The sequence below is a fragment of the Eptatretus burgeri genome, chromosome 7, assembly GCF_056783735.1.
Source record: "Eptatretus burgeri isolate ZD-2024b chromosome 7, Ebu_testis_v1, whole genome shotgun sequence".
Taxonomy (NCBI): domain Eukaryota; kingdom Metazoa; phylum Chordata; class Myxini; order Myxiniformes; family Myxinidae; genus Eptatretus; species Eptatretus burgeri.
This window is the reverse complement of record NC_140967.1, coordinates 26146448-26166378: the sequence shown is the minus strand read 5'-3', so window position 1 is coordinate 26166378 and position 19931 is coordinate 26146448. Positions and strand designations below refer to the sequence as shown.

The window sequence follows — 19931 nt, the reverse complement described above, 5'->3', positions numbered from 1 at the left end:
TGTTGAATATTGAACTGCTTGATCGGCATCAAAAACAGTGTCCAGTGACTTGTAAGACTGCCCTTGATAAGGTATCCTTGCTCACAGTTTGTGATTCATGATGTTCACCGAGTCATTCCTCCATGTTAAGATGGCTCTTTCACATCGCCATTGGGGATTTATGTAGTTTGTTTCTAGATTTGGGTAGACATTCAATATCAGTTCTTTGACTGTACATACAATGTTTCCACAGCCTTCAGGGATGTAAATTTTCTCATCAGCAGGATCAACAGGTACTTGGCTATTGTCCATCTGCAGGAGAAGTGCAGCAAATGCTCCAGCGGTGTGATCTCCTTGTAGCTGAGCACACATGTTGGTTTGAATTCTCATCTTTTCAACATCTCTCCACAGGTAAGAGGCCTTTAAGCATGTGTTCATCCCATCTGCTGGATTGTTACAGGGAATTACTGGTAGTGCTTGGTGGGAAGTCACCAGATAACACCAGTCACACCACCCATTAGCATGTTGTTATCTAAAATGTGCTGTAGGCTTCGATCTAGTGCTTTGAAGGTCAGTTTGTGTGACATTGTGCATTCATCCCAGATAATTAGATGACACTGTTGCAAAACCTTGGCAGCCTCTGTTGCTTTCTTAATGTTGCACAATGGGTTTTTTGACTTGGCAAGATTCAGTGGCAGCTTCAATGCAGAATGAGCTGTGTGACCCCTGGACAAGAGTGGCAGCAATGCCAGAGGACCGCACTGCAATGGCAATTTTACTGTTTCTGATGTTTGCCAAGAGAAGATTGGTGACAAATGTTTTGCCTGTTTCTTCTGGTGCATTCAAAAAGACAATTCTTCCAGTTTTCTTGTTGACTCTCTCAATAATCCTCTGATTATGCTTCAAGTTGATCTGTTACCAGTTTGTCTTTTTTTTTTTTGCTGTAACATATTCAGTTGATTCTTACACATTGTAGTTTGTCTCCCTGAACATATTTCTGCTTAAACTGACTTGTTCAGTCCTTTCTGAGTGTGGCAGTCCAAATTCCTTAAGTTGGCTGCCTCCCATCAGCAACACTTTGTCCTCCAGTAAAATCAGGGCTGCATTGAAAATCCATGGAGTGTATGTCAATTCAACACCTGGATTTTCTCTCTGTACCTGCATGAGAATGTCCTCTGCCAAGCTCTCTTTGTGTATTTGCCATAACTATTGAGGGCTGTAAAGGTGGCATTGGTTAAGCATGATTGCAAAAAGATTTCTGAGTCTGCTTGAAGACTGTGTTGCTGCTGCTTCCATCATGGTTGCATTCCAGTGAGCATCATCCTCCAAAAGACCATAAAGGTGGCAGGCTTCTTGGAATGTAGCACAGATTTGGTCAGGTCAGGTATGGGAGCATGTGCCAGAACAGCGCGTCGCTGCGTCCACTTTCCGCCGGTACTCCAGGGGCTTCCGTCTGGCCATCCCCCAGGCAGATGCCAGGCCCATCCCATCTCCTTGAGATGATGGTCAACCTGTTGCAACCATGAGGCACGTGGTCGGCCCACTGGCCTCCTCCACTCATGGGACTCCCTCGCTGAGAGAATCTGGTGAGCAGGATCAGCGTCAGGAAAACGAGCCACATGTCCATACAGCCGCAACTGACGCTCACGGACTATGCAGGTAACAAATCTCATCCGAGTCTCTCTTTCACAACCGCTCGTTGGACACAAAATCCGACCAGCGATAGCCAAGGATTCTCCGAAGAGACCTGGTACCAAAGGAATTAAGTCTCCGTCTCAGATCCTTGGTCAGAGTCCAAGTCTCGCACCCATAGAGCAAGACTGGAAGTACCAAGGACCTGAAGACTCGGACTTTCGTCCTCCCGCACAGGTACCGGCAGCGCCACACCCCATGATCCAGTGAATCCATGACTCCCCAGGCCCGACCCAGACGTCTATTGACCTCTGACTCGCAGCCAGCAGAGACATGAATATCACTGCCAAGGTAAGTGAATCTCTTCACGACCTCAACATCCTCACCACAAACAGACACAGACAGGACAGCAGCACCCAAGATGTCACCGAAAGCCTGGTTCTTAGTTTTGACCCAAGAAACCCGTAATCCCAACGGCTCCGACTCCTCATTCAGCACCTCGAGGGCCCCCAAGAGGATGTCTAAAGTCTCCGCAAAGATGACTGCATCATCTGCAAAATCAAGGTCCGAGATCTTGACATTCCCAAACGATGCACCGCAACTTGATCTCTCCGACATCCTCCCTAAAATCCAGTCCATACAAGTGCTGAAAAGTGTGGGGGCAGGTCCACATCCCTGACGAACTCCAGTAACAACTGGAAATAAGTCAGAGATGGTACCACCACACTTCACAGCACTCTCAGTACCAGAGTAGAGTTCAGACATCAGATTGACCAGTTTTGTTGATACCCCACGAAGACCAAGAATCCTCCAGAGGACATCCCGATTCACTGAATCAAACGCTTTACAGAGATCAACATAGGCTGCAAGCAGCCCCTGCCGAAACTCTCGTCTGCGTTCGGTGAGGACACGAAGTGCAAGGATACGGTCAATCGTTGACCTCTTTGGTGTAAAGCCTGACTGCTCTGGACGCTGGTGCTCAAGCAGATGGTGGCGAACCCTATCAAGAATTATCCGAGCAAAGACCTTGCCCGGCACTGAGAGCAGCGTCACCCCTCGGTAGTTGTTGCAGTCTTGGCGATCACCCTTCCCTTTCCTGAGAGGGACAACAAGGCCCCTTTTCCAGTCAGTTGGGATGATGCCTGTGTTCCAGGCAGAGCACAAAACTGCATGCAACGACACGAGTGCAGCATTTCCACCAGCCTTGAGAAGTTCGGCATGGATGCCACAGATCCCTGGAGCTTTGCCCCGTTTCAACTGGTTCACCGCAGCCCGTGTTTCCACAAGGGAAGTGGACCACAGTTGATTCGAGGGTCAGCAACAGGGATTGTAACACCCTTGACGTCCAACTCGACAGCTGGGGGATCAGCCTGGTACAACCGCTCAAAGTAACCGGCCTAGCGGGCCTTCATTTCAGACTCCTCTGTCAAGAGCCTACCACTCTCTGCTCGAACTGCAGTGCTCCGAGGGATGGGCTTGGATGAACGTAATGCGCGAATTCCCCTGTAAGCGGGACGAGAATCACCTGTCCACAGGTGATGCTCTACCCCCTCACAGATTCCTCGCACATAGGCCTCCTTGTCCACCCTCAGTGCACTACAGTTTTACGCCTCAGCTCCCTGAACAGCTCAGCTCTGCCATTCAGCCTGGCCCTGCGACTCTGGTCAATGGTATCCAGTGTCCCTTGAGAGACAAAATTCTTCTTTGCCCTGTGGTGAGCTCCAAGGCATCCACCGGCAACATCAAGGACGGTGGTCTTGAAGGCGCTCCACAACTCTTCAGGACCCCTCAAAGCACCCAGACCCCCCAAGTGTCCACTCAGCCTGTTCGCAAACTCCTCAGCTACTCTCTCATCCCTGAGCTTGGCAACATCCAGCCGAGGCTGGGATGGTACCATTCTCCAGGATTTAAGGTGCAGCTTTAGAGTTGCTACAACAAGCCTGTCGTCAGTATTGAGGAACTGAGCACTCCGGTAGACCCTGCAGTTCTGGATCATCCTCCAACGACCGTCAATGAGGACATGGTCAATCTCCTTTGCCACACCGCCAGCGTTGGAATACCAAGTCCAGCGATCAGCTTGTGGGCGCTGAAACCATGAACCAGCCACCCTAAGTCCATGACTTATTGCAAAGTCAAGGAACTTAGTGCTATTCTGGTTCATAGTTCCTGACCCATGGGGACCAACACACACCTCATAACCATCCCTATCAGTTCCAGTCGATGCATTGAAATCCCCCAAGACTAGAAGTGTATCTCGTCTGGGGCACTGATCAACCACAGACTCGAGTGTGGCGTAGAATGCATCCTTCACGGTGAGATCACTCGCCTCAGTCGGAGCATAAACAGAGACCAGGGAAATGACACCTAAGGAGTGACGAATCCTTAATCTCATAATACGCTCGTTGACCGGTGTTACCTCAATTATCATTGGGGTCAGCTTATTGGACACAGCTACAGCAACTCCTTGGGTATGGTAACCATCAGTGCGACCAGACCAATAGTAGGTGTAACCACCCACCATTATCTCGCCGCAATCCGGTCTCCGAACCTCAGAGAGAGCTGCAATCCTGATGTCCAAACGCTTGAGCTCAGATGATAACAGAGACAGGTGATCATCCTCTCTTAGGGATAGGACATTCCAGGCACCCACCCGAAGGGACCGCCTCGGGTTAACCCAAGGAGACCGCCGTCTGCTGGACGACACCTCAGCACCACTCCGACACACTCTCCCGCAATCTGACCCAGGGATGTTACCCCGTGGTTTCCCTCCTATCAAAGTTTGGGGGTCCCGAAGGCTTTGCCCCAATCCCGTCATCCGGTGAGCTGCCCTGCGAAGGGAAGCTGCACAGGAGGTACTCCCACGGAGTGGGTTTTCAGATTTTTTTGCGTTTTTGCGTTTTGCGGAATGAAGGGTTTTACGGTGGCCGGAGTGCAAATCCTGCCACCAACCTCCTAATAAGATGTGACCCAACTGCAGGAGGACGTCCGCAGACACAGTTGGGCACTAGATATGGATGGCCGTTGGCTCACAAGGAACTCCTCCGCCCTTTGACAGGTTTTGTTTTTAATCCTGCTGGGTGTCCATATCCAAACACCCTCCTCACCAGAAAACCTGGTGGGGGAGACTGTTTAGTCGCCGACAACCCGACCATGGAACAGGTTAGTACAGGTTTACAGGGTACCTGTAGCAGGTCACAGATCGAACCTGACCTGACCTGACAGATTTGACCATTAAAGGAACGTCGGTCAGCAAATGATGTTGGTCCTCTGAATGCAAAAGTAGGCATAGAAAGAAGCAATGGTGAATAATAATTTTTTTTTGTTGCACAATGAGTCATACTATCAACAAGATGTGTCAGACGAGGAAACATTGTTTGATGTTATTGGGAAGGCCAATTCATTCAAGATGTCCTCGTTATTAGCCGCCGTTGGACTTAGTAAGAAATGGGGGGTTATGGATTGGGTCTTGTCCGTCTGTGCATCCGTCCGTTCATGTGTCCATCCACAGTCATATCTCAGACATGTATGGACCAATTTTGTTCAAACTTGGCACAAAGACAATACACGATGGTACACATATGCACATCATTTTGTTTCACGATTCGATCAAAGATGGCCAACTGGTGGCCATTGTTGTTTTAAAAACCCGATGTTGAACCTGATCGACCATTTCTCAGACATGCATTTACTGATCTTGTTCAAACCCAACACAGAGATAATGAATGGTGGCTTACATGTGCATGCCATTCTGTTTCGAGATCAGATCCAAGTTGGCCGACTGACAGATTGGTGGCCATTTTAGTTGTAAAAAAAAATAAATCTGGTATTGAACACTTCTTCAACTATCTACAGACATGCATTTACTGATCTTGTTCTAATGTTTTTTTTCATACCAATATCATGAAGCATCTTTCATGGAAATAAAAAAAAATTCCGATTACTCTTTTCAATTTCATCCTGACCACCTTTAAGTACAGCTTACAAAACTTGATCAGAGAGCATTTTCAACTGAAAGATAATTTTCTATTGTCTACAGTTATAGAATTTTTTTTATACATAAATCGATATTATTTGCGTTCCCAATTGAAAACATCATACATGTCATGTGACCAACTATCTTACACACTATAACTACGTGACCCACATCATCGACATTCATGACCGAATAACCCAATCGTACACAATCTTTCATGTCACATGACCATTCAAGTCACTTGCGCATGCACATACATTTTGTAAATATGGCCTAACCCTTTAACTCCATACAGCAAAATTACTAAAACATTGGGGGCTATGACATTTTATATCTTTTTCTCGTTTTATATGCAGAACATGGCTGTGAGTAGCATCATTGGCTGAGAGCACAGCTGTTCCACTGATGCAACATCCCCTGTAGGTTTGGGAAGGAAGGTGTAATTTGTACAGGGGGGCCGGTGATAGCTTGCCTATTCTTCACAAAGGACACCATGGGATTTTTAACATCTACCAACTAATGCTGGCAGACAGGATGCCAGTTTCACGTCCATCCGAGAGACGGCACTAAAAGGAGAGAAACATAAACTTGAGAGTGGAAATGAATTAGTCATATAACACATGGCCACATGGGTTGGCATGTAATGAAACAATAATATTCATAACATTTTAACTTGGGGTGTTGTGGAGATGCATCTGCTGTAATTTTTATGATAGTAATTGAATACCACATTAATATAAGACTTCATTCCTTCATCTTAAATATTGATGCTCCTAAAATTCCAAGCTGTGCCTTCTGAGCCATGAACGTCTGTCACGACTTAGTTCCTCCTGATGCATTTAAACAACACATTTCTCTTGGCTCGACCAACAGATTCAGCAACAGACCCGAAACACATTGAGCTCGTAAAATACATAAATTATTCACCAAGCAATAGTGAAAAGCATCCTGCACAGCAGGAATGATATCAGCCAAGTTGGCCATTGAATTGGTTGGTTATCTTTTTTGTTCTATCTAAGAGCGAGGGTCATGGAAGAATAAGATGATGGAGGGTAAAAAGACAATTAACTGATTGATAGTGGGACAGTGGCGTGATAGTTAGATACAATAAGCAAGAGAATATACGAACAAGAAACAGTATACCTGCAAATAAGAGGGTTGTATGAAGTTTGGAATATTTAAAAAGGGTTGGAAAAATTGTGGGTATAGGGATTGGGGATGACATGATATGGGAGTGCAAGCCCTGGAGTGAATATTGAAATTGAGGAGACTCTGGAAGGTAGTTCCACAAATGGGAAAAGAGGAACAAAATGTGGGGGTGTGCAGGAAGTCTGGATTTTGGGATTTAGACCAAAGGGGGTTACAGTAAGAATGCCTTCATCCTGGAGTTGCTGAAAGAGGAAGTGGGGTATGGAGGGTTAAAAGGGTTAAGAGAGCATAAGGAGCAAAACAGGTGGAAAGGCGGTAAAGAACGAGACACGACTGACTTCTCTGCAGTGTGAGAGCAACAAGCCTTTTATTTGTAGATACATTCTGCTGTACCATATTCTGCTGCCCCTCGAATTGATAATATATTTACCAATAATGATCAAAATATTACTGCCAGAAAAATGCATGTCAACATTACTGACCATCTTCCTCTTTTTCGGATCACTCCATCTTTTTTCAATGGATCAGTCGAGAGACAAAGAACTTGCCGTCCCTCGGATGGATGGTAAATGGGTGTCCCGTCTGCCGGTATTTGTTGGTGGATGTTAATGATCCCACGGTGTCCTTCATGAGGAGTTGGTGGGTGAGCTATTGCCGACACCATGGTCAAATTACATATTCCTTCTCTAACTAGCAGGGGGCATTGCATCAGTGGCACGGCCACGCCCCCAGCCAATGATGCTACCCCGCAGCCATGTGCTGCAAACGGAAAAAAACAGAACAGTAAATCACTGAATTATTTTATTTCAGAAATTGAATCCTCTGTGACTGGAGTGAAGTTTAACTAATCTGAAACAGCTGACTGCTTATAAAAAAAATCTCTATTTTTGAAAGAATCTACAACTGTCATTTCCCTCTTGTGTTAAAACACTTGGCAAACCCCAAATAAATCAACCCTGGATATCCAAATCAAAATAAATTCGTGCAATCACAAAAATTGATTGAATAAACAATTTCTGCATACCTCAAACTCAACAAACGAATTTCCACAATCAGCTCACTGCAACTATCTGTTCTTCAAATAACAACTATTCTGCCAAAAAGTTAGATGCTAATAAAATTAGTATTAAAAACACATGGCATGAAATCCAAATTATCTTAGGTAAGATGCACAAATGATTATCCCAATAAACTTCTTGATGGAGAACAGGTTATCTCAAATTCTACAGATATTTCAGATTCCTTAAATTCTTATTTCACTTACATTGGCTCTTCTCCAGTCAATAGTATTCCACCGACCAACACAATTTTTATTGATTATCTGCATAACCCCAATGGCTCTTCATTTTTCATAACCCCGACTGATTCTTATGAAATGATTGAAAGAGGTAAAGAGCTAAACGATTCCACTCGTTTTGGGTTTGATGGAATCAATTAAACAGTGGCCAAAGCTGTGATTTCCTCTAACCATTTGAGCTTTTGTCATCAAGTTTTCAACACACCTTTATGATAAGAATGCGGGGGAAATAATTCAAAATTGGGTCAAAATGTAAAAGGGCAAAGCCATTGTAACTACAAATCGACCTTATTAGCCCCGCTGCAGCACATCAAGCATGAGGCGCCCCATTTTTAGCTCACCTGGACTTTAGTTAGGTGAGCTTATGTGATCGAGCAGTGTCTGTCGGTGAGTGAGTGAGTGAGTGAGCGAGTCAGTCCATAAACACTTCAGTCATTATCGCTTGAACCAAACATACGATTATGATGAAACTTGGCCACAAGCTTCGTATCTGATGCCTAACGAAGATTTATTGACCACATCAAAATCTGCACTCATTAATGTGATCTATGGGGGTGGGGAGTTTGACCCACCCCCCCCTCCAAAATAAGTATTTGCTCTCTTCTCCAAAACTAAACATACAATTCCAATGAAACTTGACCACAACCTTCTTTGCCCATGATTTACCAAAGTTTATCGACCGCATCAAAATCTATGCTCATTAAAGGGGTCTATGAGGGGGAGCTTTGACCCCCAAAATACGTATGTGTTCTCTTCTCCGAAACTACACACACAATTTCAATGAAATGTGACCACAACCTTCATCACCCTTGATGTACCAAATTGCATTGACCGCATCAAAATCTGCACTCATTAAGGAGGTTTATGGGGGGGGTGGTTGACCCCCCCCCCCAAAAATAGGTATTTGTTATCTACTCAAACTATAGATACATGAAACTTGACCACAGCCTTCATCACCTATAATGTACTGTTATGTTTGTGGGGTAGATGGGGGAATTTCATAGCAAAGTTAGGAATGTATAGAGTTGCTTGGTCCTTGGGCATGTTGGGGACATATCAATGTAAATTAAGTTGGGAAACTGTGAGCTTAAGTGTTACTTGTCACCACGCGGGGGTGGTGCTGTCTTTGTTAGATAGGGATTTAGACCAATTTCCCCCAGTATGTAATTGCCCCCTCTGATCTTTCCCGATGTTTTTGTATTACAAACCAGCGGTGAAAAAATTACGTTTTTATAACAACAAGTAAGCCAAACGTCCAAGCAGGTAGAAGCCCCACCTTCCCGGTTTTTTGTGCCAACAAGCTTCGCCCGGAGGTGGATGATTGATGGGTGTGACGTTGGAGAGCAGGTGAAAGAAGGGTGAGGTTATAGGAGCAGAGAGTAGTTGTGAGAGGAACGTGACTGGGATGGAGGATCTCGCTCTGCTCTCCTCTCGGCACGACAAATTGGCTGCGTGATTCTCCTATTTGTGCTGAGGAAAATTGGCTCATATGGTGGAGCAAGATGTTGGTCATTGACTCTTTGTTGGGTCATGAGAGACCGACCTCGAAGCCTCATGTATATCACTGAAGGGAGTAGCGCCATTCTGCAGAGAGCAGCGGCATCGGCAAGCACGATCGACGAGGAAGCTGCACGGTGGTTGGTGAGCCCTGGTGTTGAACACCGCTTCACAAATTACCTCGCGTACGTTTCCCGCCCAGAGAGCAGCTCAGCGCCATTTTGGGGAATATCTTCCCGCACAGTGATAAAGCGATCTGGCCTGGTCGGTGTTGACTGCCCGTACACCACAATTGGGTCGGGGGGGTGGGGGGGATTAACCGAAGCACCAGGACTGCGACAGTACCAAACTGTATCGACCATATCAAAATCTGTGCTCATTAAAGGGCATAATGGGGAGGGGTTTGACCCTCCAAAATAGGTATTTGCTCCCTTTCCTGAAACTGCACATGCAATTTCGATGAAACTTGACCACAACCTTCATCACCCATGATGTACCAAAGTTTGTTCATGGCAATGAAAAAAAATCAGGGTCCAAGTGGGTCTGTGAAAGGTTTGAGTGACTGTTGCTCCTGATCCAGGTTAGCTTCAGGATGTGCGATCCTATTTTTAATCGTTTCTTTATTTATTTACCATTGAACTTCAGTGTGGACACATTTTTACCAATTGAGTTTTTGTCATCAAACCTTCAACAAACCTTTATTATGAGAATATGGAGAACACAAATTAATAAAATATCCAATTTTTTAAAAAAACTGTCGTTTTCGTCAAGTTTAGTTTGAGTACAAAGCAGACGCGGACGGGCTTTGCATTTTGAGATGCTTTCTAGTCTTTAAACTTTTTTATTCGTGGATCTGTTCCTTCTCACCTTAGGGTCACAAAAGTTATCCCCATCTTCAAATCTGTTGATAAATGGGAACTTTACAAATGTAGGCCTATTTCTATTCTTTCTTGTTTTTCTAAAATCTGAGAAATACTTATTTATAAATGTCTTTCCAAGTTTATCTCTGAATTCAACTGTCATTATGCCAAACAGTTCGGCTTTAGATTTAAAGAAGAATAGATAAAAATTACCTTAAATGGTGGTTGATCCCTCTTGAAGAAAAGGAAAAAATGACATTTCAAGCCTTAAAGGTAAAGCTCGTCCTCGATTAAAGGTAAAGCCCAAAGCGTCAGTTTTTCTTTTTATTTAAGGTAATTTTTGTTATCTATTCTTACTTCCTTTGCCACCCATGCAGATCATTATTTGTGTGCTGACATTGATGATTATATTCTTGCTTTAACTCGAACCATTCAACTGATATGGTTCTTGTGCAATAAGTTGACATACTTACTTACTGATGCAGTTTGTAACAAAATGTCTACTGCTAGCGTTTTTTAGGTCATCTCTACCGAGATGACCTAATAAAGCCAGACCAAATGTCCGTCCGTCCGTACGTCCGTCAACAATTTTTCTTTCCGATCTTGATGAAACTTAGTATGTGGGTAGAGGTCGACAAGTGTTGCACAACGATATAACTTTTGTCCGGGGTCAGGGTCAAGGTCACGAGTTATAAAAATCGCCACTTTCAAAAACCTATCTCGTCTGCCATTCTACAAGATATTCGGCAACTGTTTATTGATTATGATAGTAAAAAATATTATCTTGTATCTAACCGGACAGATTTTTGAATTTCCTTCTCGTTTGATCGTCACGTGATCTGGAAGATGGCCAAAAACGCCGATGCGATTGGCAAAGAAGGAAGGAAGGAGAAATGAAATATAAATATAAAACACATTTTTAGTCTTTTATATTTATACATTTTCAGCCATAGGTGCAAAAGTTTCAAAACCCGAAATGTAAACGTCGGCATTTATTTTCAAAATATAATTTTGTGCACGCGCGCCAAAATACTGAGTCATCTTTAACCAAACTGCGCAGTTCGAGCTGCGCAGTGGAACTGCACAGTCGAGCTGTGTAGTAGAACTGCACACTTGAGCTGCGCAGTAGTCTTCGGTCATAACTGAACATTGAGAACTTGTGGTATTTTAGAGATGACCGTCACCCCCACATGGGGGTAATTTTTATTGATAACAAAATGTTTAAAACATCTGACGCAATTGACCATTTCTCTTTAAGCTTGGATTTTATGGTATCAGGGGTATTGCTCTGAAATGGTTCGCTTCTTATCTCAGTAACCATCAACAATTTACGACCGTTATCAAGTGTGGTCCCAGCTGGAAAGCCATTTGACATGATGTTCCACAGGACTCTATCCTTACTCCTCTCATTTTCTACTGTATGTTAATGACTTACAATCTTCTTCTCTTTTGCATTTTATCTTGTTTGTGGATTATACCACAATCATATACTCCAATTCAAATTACAATTCCTGAGTCAATACTTTGAACCAGGAGGAGGCTTTATTTAGTTGGGAGTTTAAAGACACCAAACTTTCTTGAAACTATAATAAAACCAAGTAAATGCTCTTTTTCAATTAGAATAAATCTCCAAACGGCACAATCCTTATTGAAATTGACAATATCCCCATTACAAAGGTTAACTCACCTAAATTTTTAGGATTCATCATTGATGATAAACTCACCTGATCTGACCACATTTCCTAACACAGGTGTTTCATTTAGATTACTTTAATTTTTACCTTCAATCACTTATTTCTCTTTACAATACTCTGATTTTTTTTACCTTAACTCATTTATCGGCAAGTACCAGCAACTATAAGCTTCATTCACTCATTGTTGCTCAAGAAAGAGCCTCGTGGATTTGTTCCATCTCTCATCCTCGAGATCACACTGCAGCTCTTTTTGCTCGACTTAACACTCCGACTCTTAATGATTTTGACAAATTGCGTGAAGGGATATGCATGTATAAGTTTGTCCTTAATCTGCTTCCCTGCACTTTTTTTTGTCTTACTTCACCTCAATACATGATATGCACCCTTATATCCTACCAGATCCTGCATCAATTTGTTCTTACCCTTCACTCGCACATCATATTTCATGAATACAATGAGACATTACGGTCCTCATCATTGGATCACAATTGACAGAGAAGTGAAAACCCATCGTCAACAAATTCAAAACTTCCTACAAGAACTTTCTCATGTCTCAATATGTACGTCTATCACATAAAATATTCCCCTGCTGATGTTCCAACAATTCTTGTATTTCAGTATTTTGGCCATTCGTGTGTTTACTTTTGCTCTCTTCTTTCTCAGAGCATAGAAATCCAAAGGATTCCAGCAATTAACAAACAGACAGAAAGGGGTGAAAACATAACCTCTTTCACCTTTGGTGACAGAGGTAATAAATTTGTAAAAATTTCTAAAAACGCATTTTCACTTTGTCATGATGGGTTATTTTGTGTATATCGGTGACAATCTTTTTTTAAAATTAATCCATTTTAAATTCGGGCTGTAACACAACAAAATGTGACAAAAGTCGAGGGGTGTGAATACTTTCTGAAGTCACTGCAGCGACCAACAAAAGCCTTGTAGACTGTTAGTAGTTCTGATTTTTCAAGTAATGGCTTCAAATGAAGGTGGATGCCCAGTTTTTGGCTGGCAACTGGAAGCAGATTTGCTTTGTGGCCAGCCAAAGAGAGGTCATGGCTGACAGGGAGGCCTGGAAGCTCAAGAGACTGTACCTCTTCAAGTGGCTGCTATGGGAAATGATAGATGGGTTTAATTTGAAGATCCTTCCAGAGCGACAGGGTGAGACAAGATTTTCTTGGATTGAAAGACATATTCCATTTATCAGACCAGCATCTAATCATTTACAGATTTGAAATTTGACAGACAAGTACTGTGTTTGGCAAATGCATTTTGAGTACGTCTTACCAAGGGTCCCAGACAAATTGCTTTGTGCAAAGGAATGAATAATGGAATGGCCTGTTTTATATTATTTTGGGTTTGTTGCACATTAGCCCGTATCCATTTCTTTCTCCGAGGTGGGAGTCATTCACAAACAAAATTATTATATGTCATGAATGGAGCATCATATATTTTAACTTACATCCACGAATAAGTGAACTATAATGATATGACCTGCACCAAAATATGTCAGAAGTCACACTTTCTAATTACAACTAAACTTGTATTTGATAATTTACGCTATAATTAGAAAAATCCTGCTGCAAAAGACATATCTTGAGCTTTCAATCGTCTCTCTGGACAGATTTTGAGCTTTCGATAAAGTCTGGTATTCTGTCTTGCTCTCCAATCTCTCTGCCTTTGGCATCCAAGGCCAACTCCAGACATGGCTGACTGACTTCCTCTGCTCTCATTGCCAACGTGTGGATCTCAACGGAACTCTTACATCCTCTCCCCCTGTTAAGGCTGGAGTGCCCCAAAGCAGTGTGCTGGGCCCAATCCTATTCATAATCTTCATCAACGATGTTTCTGACTGGAAAATCCCCTTTATCTATTTCCTGATGATTCCACCCTGTGCCATAAACATCCCTCACCCTTCAGACAGGACGCCTCTTCTGTCTCTCGTCAGACCTTGACAAAATCACAAGCTGGTCAAACACTTGGAATATGTCTTTCAATCCTGACAAATCTCACACTCTCACTATCTCTCTCTGAAAGGACAGTACAGAAAACCCTCCCATCTACATTCTTAACAGCCCTCTTGAAGAAGTACAGTCTTTTAAACTATTGGGTCTCATGCTCAGCTACGATTTTTCTTGGGAAAACTGCATTTCAAAGTTGGCCTCCAAAGCCAGTCGACTGGGCATCCTCCATCATGCAAAATCCTTCCTTGGCTCACCTGAACTCCTATCCACCGACAAGGCTTTCATCTGCAGCTTTATGGAGTACAGCTCTCTCCTCTGGGCTCACGCCCTGCCTCACACCTTGCTCAGCTTGATGCCGGAGAAACCAAGGCCTTCAAGATCATTGGAATCTCCCGTGATGAAGGTTGGTCTATGGGCCTATCATTTTGCTATCGCAGACAGGTCGGTGGTCTCCCAATCTTCTTCCGCCTCATTTCTGGTCTTGCATCCTCTGCCCACTTCAAGCTTTTTTCCCCACCCCCCCCCCCATGTTTCTGTAGAGCGCACATGGTCCACCAGCAACCCCCTTTTCGTGAAACTCCCAAAATCCAGAATCATGGTTCACCTCCTCATTTGGTCCTCTTTTTTTCCAGCCTGTGGAACCATCTTCCACATTCTCTTCAATTTCATCCTTCTCTCCAAATCTTAAAGTCAGCTGATCACCACCATTTTCAGATCGTTCCTCATCTAAAACCATGATATTTTCTACATGCATTAAACCACCCCAACCCTCTTCCCCAATAAAACATTTTTCATTCTCTTTCCATATTATCCACCCCAACATTCTCCCATACCCCTCATCATACTGTTCATCCATTGTTTTATGTCTCCGTTTATTTTGTCCCTTGGTTCAGTCTCTTTCTGCTGTTCCTTTTGTTAAGTCACGTCCTGATCTGTTCTGTGTTCTTGCTCTTCCATGAACCAAGACTGTATAAAAAAGAAATAGTTTGATTTGATGCTCCCCTTTTTCATTATGTAAAATCTAAAATGGAGTGAGCTTGCTTGCTTGCTTTATTCAAGCTCTGACCCTCTACTCAGGAAGAGGTGAGTATGTCGATAAGTACTTGATACAACGTGAGCACTTCCATCAAGTACCGACTTCCATTAAGTACCTATTACTATAATGTAAGTATGTCTATTAAGTACGTACTATTGGACTGTGAGTACGTACTCTTAGAAAGTGTACATATTGTTACTGCCCAGGGGGTCGAGGTTCACCACAAGGGTAAGCACTCTAGTTCCTCCTGAACTCCCGGTCCTGAGGCCACCAGTCGTGAATAACTACACAGCCCGGTGGATCTTTAAGTAACCACGAACGCCGATTGGTACTGCCTATCCCGGCAGGATGTCGCTACTTTGCGTGGGTACCTTACCTTTGGACGGCCATGCCATGCCAAGCGAGTTTAGTGCCCTCAATGTACACCTGGATTACTGCTGAGTGATGCAGTGAGTGTGTGCTAGCTAATAAGAGTAAATAAACGTTGGGTAGGACTTCCCATTCCTGAGTTGCGGTGATGTACGGGTGAAGTGCGATTGAGGGAGTTTGGAAATAAAGCAAAGAACCTGTTAGAAGATAGTCCAAAAGTGAAGTGTGAAGAGGTCTGTACATGTAAATGCCCAGGTTGTCTAATACTGTACTCGCTCTGGGGCCTGGCTCTTCTGGCCATCCCGCACTCCACTCCGTGGGCTCCATTCCACTCCATCAACACACCAACCGAGCTGAGCTGAGCCAGAGAACTGAGAGCAACGTAATGCTTGCCTGAAAACCGAGCCAGCTTAATTTGTGGGATGTACAGCCGTTTATAATGCCCTGGTGGGGGCAGTGCTTGGGAACAGATCGGGTGAAGCGATGGGTGTTTTCCAGCACCCTCAATAGTGTGCAGACCATTACCACGTCGTTAGCTGGTCCGGCAGCGGAAGTAGCCCCATTTTCCTTCAGCCCTCGCCACGCGGCTGAGCTCCGAGATCAACAAGGTGGAGAGAACTTGGTCGCACACCTGAGCTGTGAACGCACTCCGAACATGCAATGAGGGCCACCATTGAGCAGTGTGTCAGGGCTACTCACTCGATGTTGAACGGGGTCTCGCACATGCTCACGGCCCAAGTTAGATGCTAAAACGTCCAGACCCAACCACCAGCAATGGCGTGCCACGATCCCCCATCCCTGTTGGTCCCAAAAGGTGGTGGTTGTTGGCGGAGGTGCCGAATGATGTCAGCGTAGCGGTGATCATAGTGGTGAGGTTTTGATGTGGTGATTCGTGGTGGTGATGGTTCATTGTGGCTGTTAATAGCGCATGTAGGCAAGCTTGGGTTGTGGTTTGATTGCATGGGGATTATTATGAAGGCATCTTGTTGATGTATGTATTGTTGGAGCATTGGGGTTTGAGTATGATGAGGGCTGAGGTGTAATGTTTGTTGGATTATAGTGCGTGATTTGAAGGGGTTTTGGCGCACATATGCAAGTGACTTGCCCCTGTTGCGTCGATCTACAGTACATGCTTGCGTGATAGAGTGCTCATGTGTGCAGCAAAGTAAAATGGATAAAGAATGGGAATAAAGACCTACCTATAGCCCACACAACACATACGACCCATAAATCCCTTACACACAAGAGAAGGACTATCGAGAATGAATACTAATGAAATAACTATCTCTGGAACGACTATATGCTGTGTGCGATCGCCTTGAGGGAGTGCTGGTTTTGCAGAACTGAAACACCACCCCTTCTCTTTTATCAGACTCATCCCAAGTCACCAGACCATCGTATAGCATGGAGGTGTAGTCCCATCTTAAGCAAATTACCCACGGATATCTGAGTGTGGCATTTCGAAAGTTTCATACATGTCCAAAAAATAATGAAACCTAATGAGTTGCGTCACCAAAGTAATTGATACGCAGCCAAATTCATGCTAAAATTGCTGGAATTCCAACAAAACATAAACAGGTGAGCTCAAAATTAATAACTCTGTACATGTTAGGAGCTCAGGTGGGCTGAGGAAGGACTTTGCACAACGAAGGATTTCCAGTCGGTGACTGGCTTTGGAGGTCATGTTGGAAATGTAGCTTTCCAAGGAAAGATCATGGCAGATAGTGAGACCCAGAAGCTTGAAAGAAAGGACTTATTCCAGAGGATTGTTGGGGAAGTGGATTGGGGGTGAGGGGGGTTCTAAACGGTTCTTTCCGAGAGACATAGTGAGAGTGTGAGATTTGTCAGGATTGAAAGACGTTCCACGTGTTGGACCAGTTTGTGATTTTACCCAGCTCTGCAGAGAACGATGAAGCTGCTGCTTGCCCTTCTGAGGGATGACAGATGGTACGGCAGAGGGTGGAGTCATCAGCAAAGAAATAAGGAGGATTTTCCAGAGTCGAAGAGATCATTGATGAAAACCAGAAAAATAACAGGGCCCAGAACACTACCATGAGGAACTCCAGCCTGTACAGGAAGAGGGATGAAAGAACTCCATTTAGGGCCACTAGTTGATTGTGACAGGAGAGGAAGTCGGCGAGCCATGAGTGGAGATGGCCTTGGATACCATCGGAAATATTTTGCCATGGCTTTTCAATTCTCTTTGCGTTTTTCTTGTGTTTTGCAGAGTGAAGAGTTTTATGGTGGCCGTAGTGCAAATCCTGCCACCAACCTCCTAAAAAAGTAACCTAACTGCAGGAGGCCATCCGCAGACACAGTTGGGCATTAGATATGGATGGCCGTTGGCTCACAAGGAGCTCCTCCACCATTTGACAGCTTTTGTTTTTAATTCTGCTGGGTGTCCATATTCATACACACTCCTCACCAGGAAACCTGGTGGGGAACACAGTTGTGTCGCCAACAACCCAAGGAATACAAGGAAATGTAACAGGTGGAGGCCATTCAGCCCATCCTGCCTGCATGAACACCATACTAATTTATCTACACAAGATCAAAGGAAGAAAATGCAAAATATTTTTAAATTGATATATATATATATATATATATATATATATATGTATATATATATGTATATGTATATATATATGTATATGTATATATATATGTATATATATGTATATATATATGTATATGTATATATATATATGTATATGTATATGTATATGTATATATATACATATATATATATATATATATATATATATATATATATATATATATATATATATATATATATATATATATATATATATATATATATATATATATATATATATATATATATATATATATATATATATATATATATATATATATATATATATATATATATATATATATATATATATATATATATATATATATATATATATATATATATATATATATATATATATATATATATATATATATATATATATATATATATATATATATATATATATATATATATATATATATATATATATATATATATATATATATATATATATATATATATATATATATATATATATATATATATATATATATATATATATATATATATATATATATATATATATATATATATATATATATATATATATATATATATATATATATATATATATATATATATATATATATATATATATATATATATATATATATATCTTTAAATTAATTAATATAGAAAGTCAATGATTCATGAGAGGAGGTGGCCATGGCTGCCATAAGCAGCAAGTTTGGAGATCAAGGAGGGGTGCCAGACTATATCAAATGCTTCAGATATGTCCAGAGAGATGGACCTGATTTCATGTCTGAGATTGAGGGCTTCCATCAATTTTTGGAGAGTAGAAGCACCATGTCCAGTGCTGGACACCGGCGGACATAGGGCTGCAGGCTGTGGGGCGAGGCCACGGATCCCGGATGAGGGGATAAGTGATAAATTATGCTACATGCTTCGGGCTTTCTGATTAATATATCAATGAGTACATTTCATAATTAATGAATCTGGCATACAAAATGTTTTTTTCATACCTGACATGTTATTTTGTGCAGTGTTACGAACTTCTGTGGAATTAATAATTAATGAATTAGCTCGCTCTAACGATTTTTCAAACCTCAATATCTCTATAAATACTTGACTAATTTTCATTCTGAATGTTGCATTATAATCAATGAAGAATAATCTTCAGGATTATCGTAATCTCCGAGAGCTAGGATTATCATAATCTCCGAGAGCTAAGCCTATTTTTTCGTTTTTTTTCTACAACCAGAAGTGAAATGTCCCCAAAGAGTGGACGGACCGGAAAACCACATATTGCACTTACTGGTGATTCTGATGTGTTAATCCGGGTAGTAAATGAACAATACATATTTATTAATTATGTCATTGGTAGTATTTTCCTAGTGTATCTCTGTGAACTATTTCAATCTCAACGGTTAGTTTGGACTGTTTGGCGGTTACCTGAACTGAACATTGAGAACTTGTGGTATTATAAAGATGACTGTCACCCCCACATGGGGGTAATTTTTTACAATTATTTTTTGATGTTGTGGTGTCAAACTTTCTAGTGGCTGATTTGTTTGATACTTTGTATGAGACAAGTTCTTTCCCAGCATAGATATGATGCCATTTAGCGAATGATTACTTTCATAATGATAACTGCTATCAGATGCACAGGCATCAGACTCAAGAGTCCCAACATTTCAACAAAGCAAGAGGGAGGTCCTCATCTGAATCAAAATCACCATCTTGGCTGTCTGAAATTCTCGGTGTGGTCGCATGTGGGCCTACATGGCCTTGTCTTGTACCAGATGTGCTCAGGTTAGTTGAGTTGATATTCTGCTCGGCTGCCGTGGTTGCAGTGGCTGTTTCAGCTTTGCGTCACTTCGTACAAATAAGGGATCCAAGTGGAATCGCGAGTTTTGAACAAAGT

General features: G+C 42.5%; 1 protein-coding gene across 6 annotated transcripts in view; it reads left to right on the top strand.

The window, feature by feature from the left end:
• Positions 1 to 19931, top strand: part of LOC147022854 (uncharacterized) — a 193434-nt gene that overhangs the window by 58104 nt on the left and 115399 nt on the right. For 3 of the 6 annotated variants that reach the window (XM_085887745.1, XM_085887746.1, XM_085887743.1), the window contains exon 3: positions 261 to 390. The exons of 1 other annotated variant lie outside the window; for it this stretch is intronic. In XM_085887745.1, coding sequence (XP_085743871.1) covers positions 261 to 390 — 130 coding nt within the window. Of the gene's footprint in view, positions 1 to 260; positions 391 to 665; positions 1153 to 19931 lie in introns of those variants that run through there. 2 more of the 6 variants (XM_085887741.1, XM_085887742.1) reach the window with 2 other exon arrangements.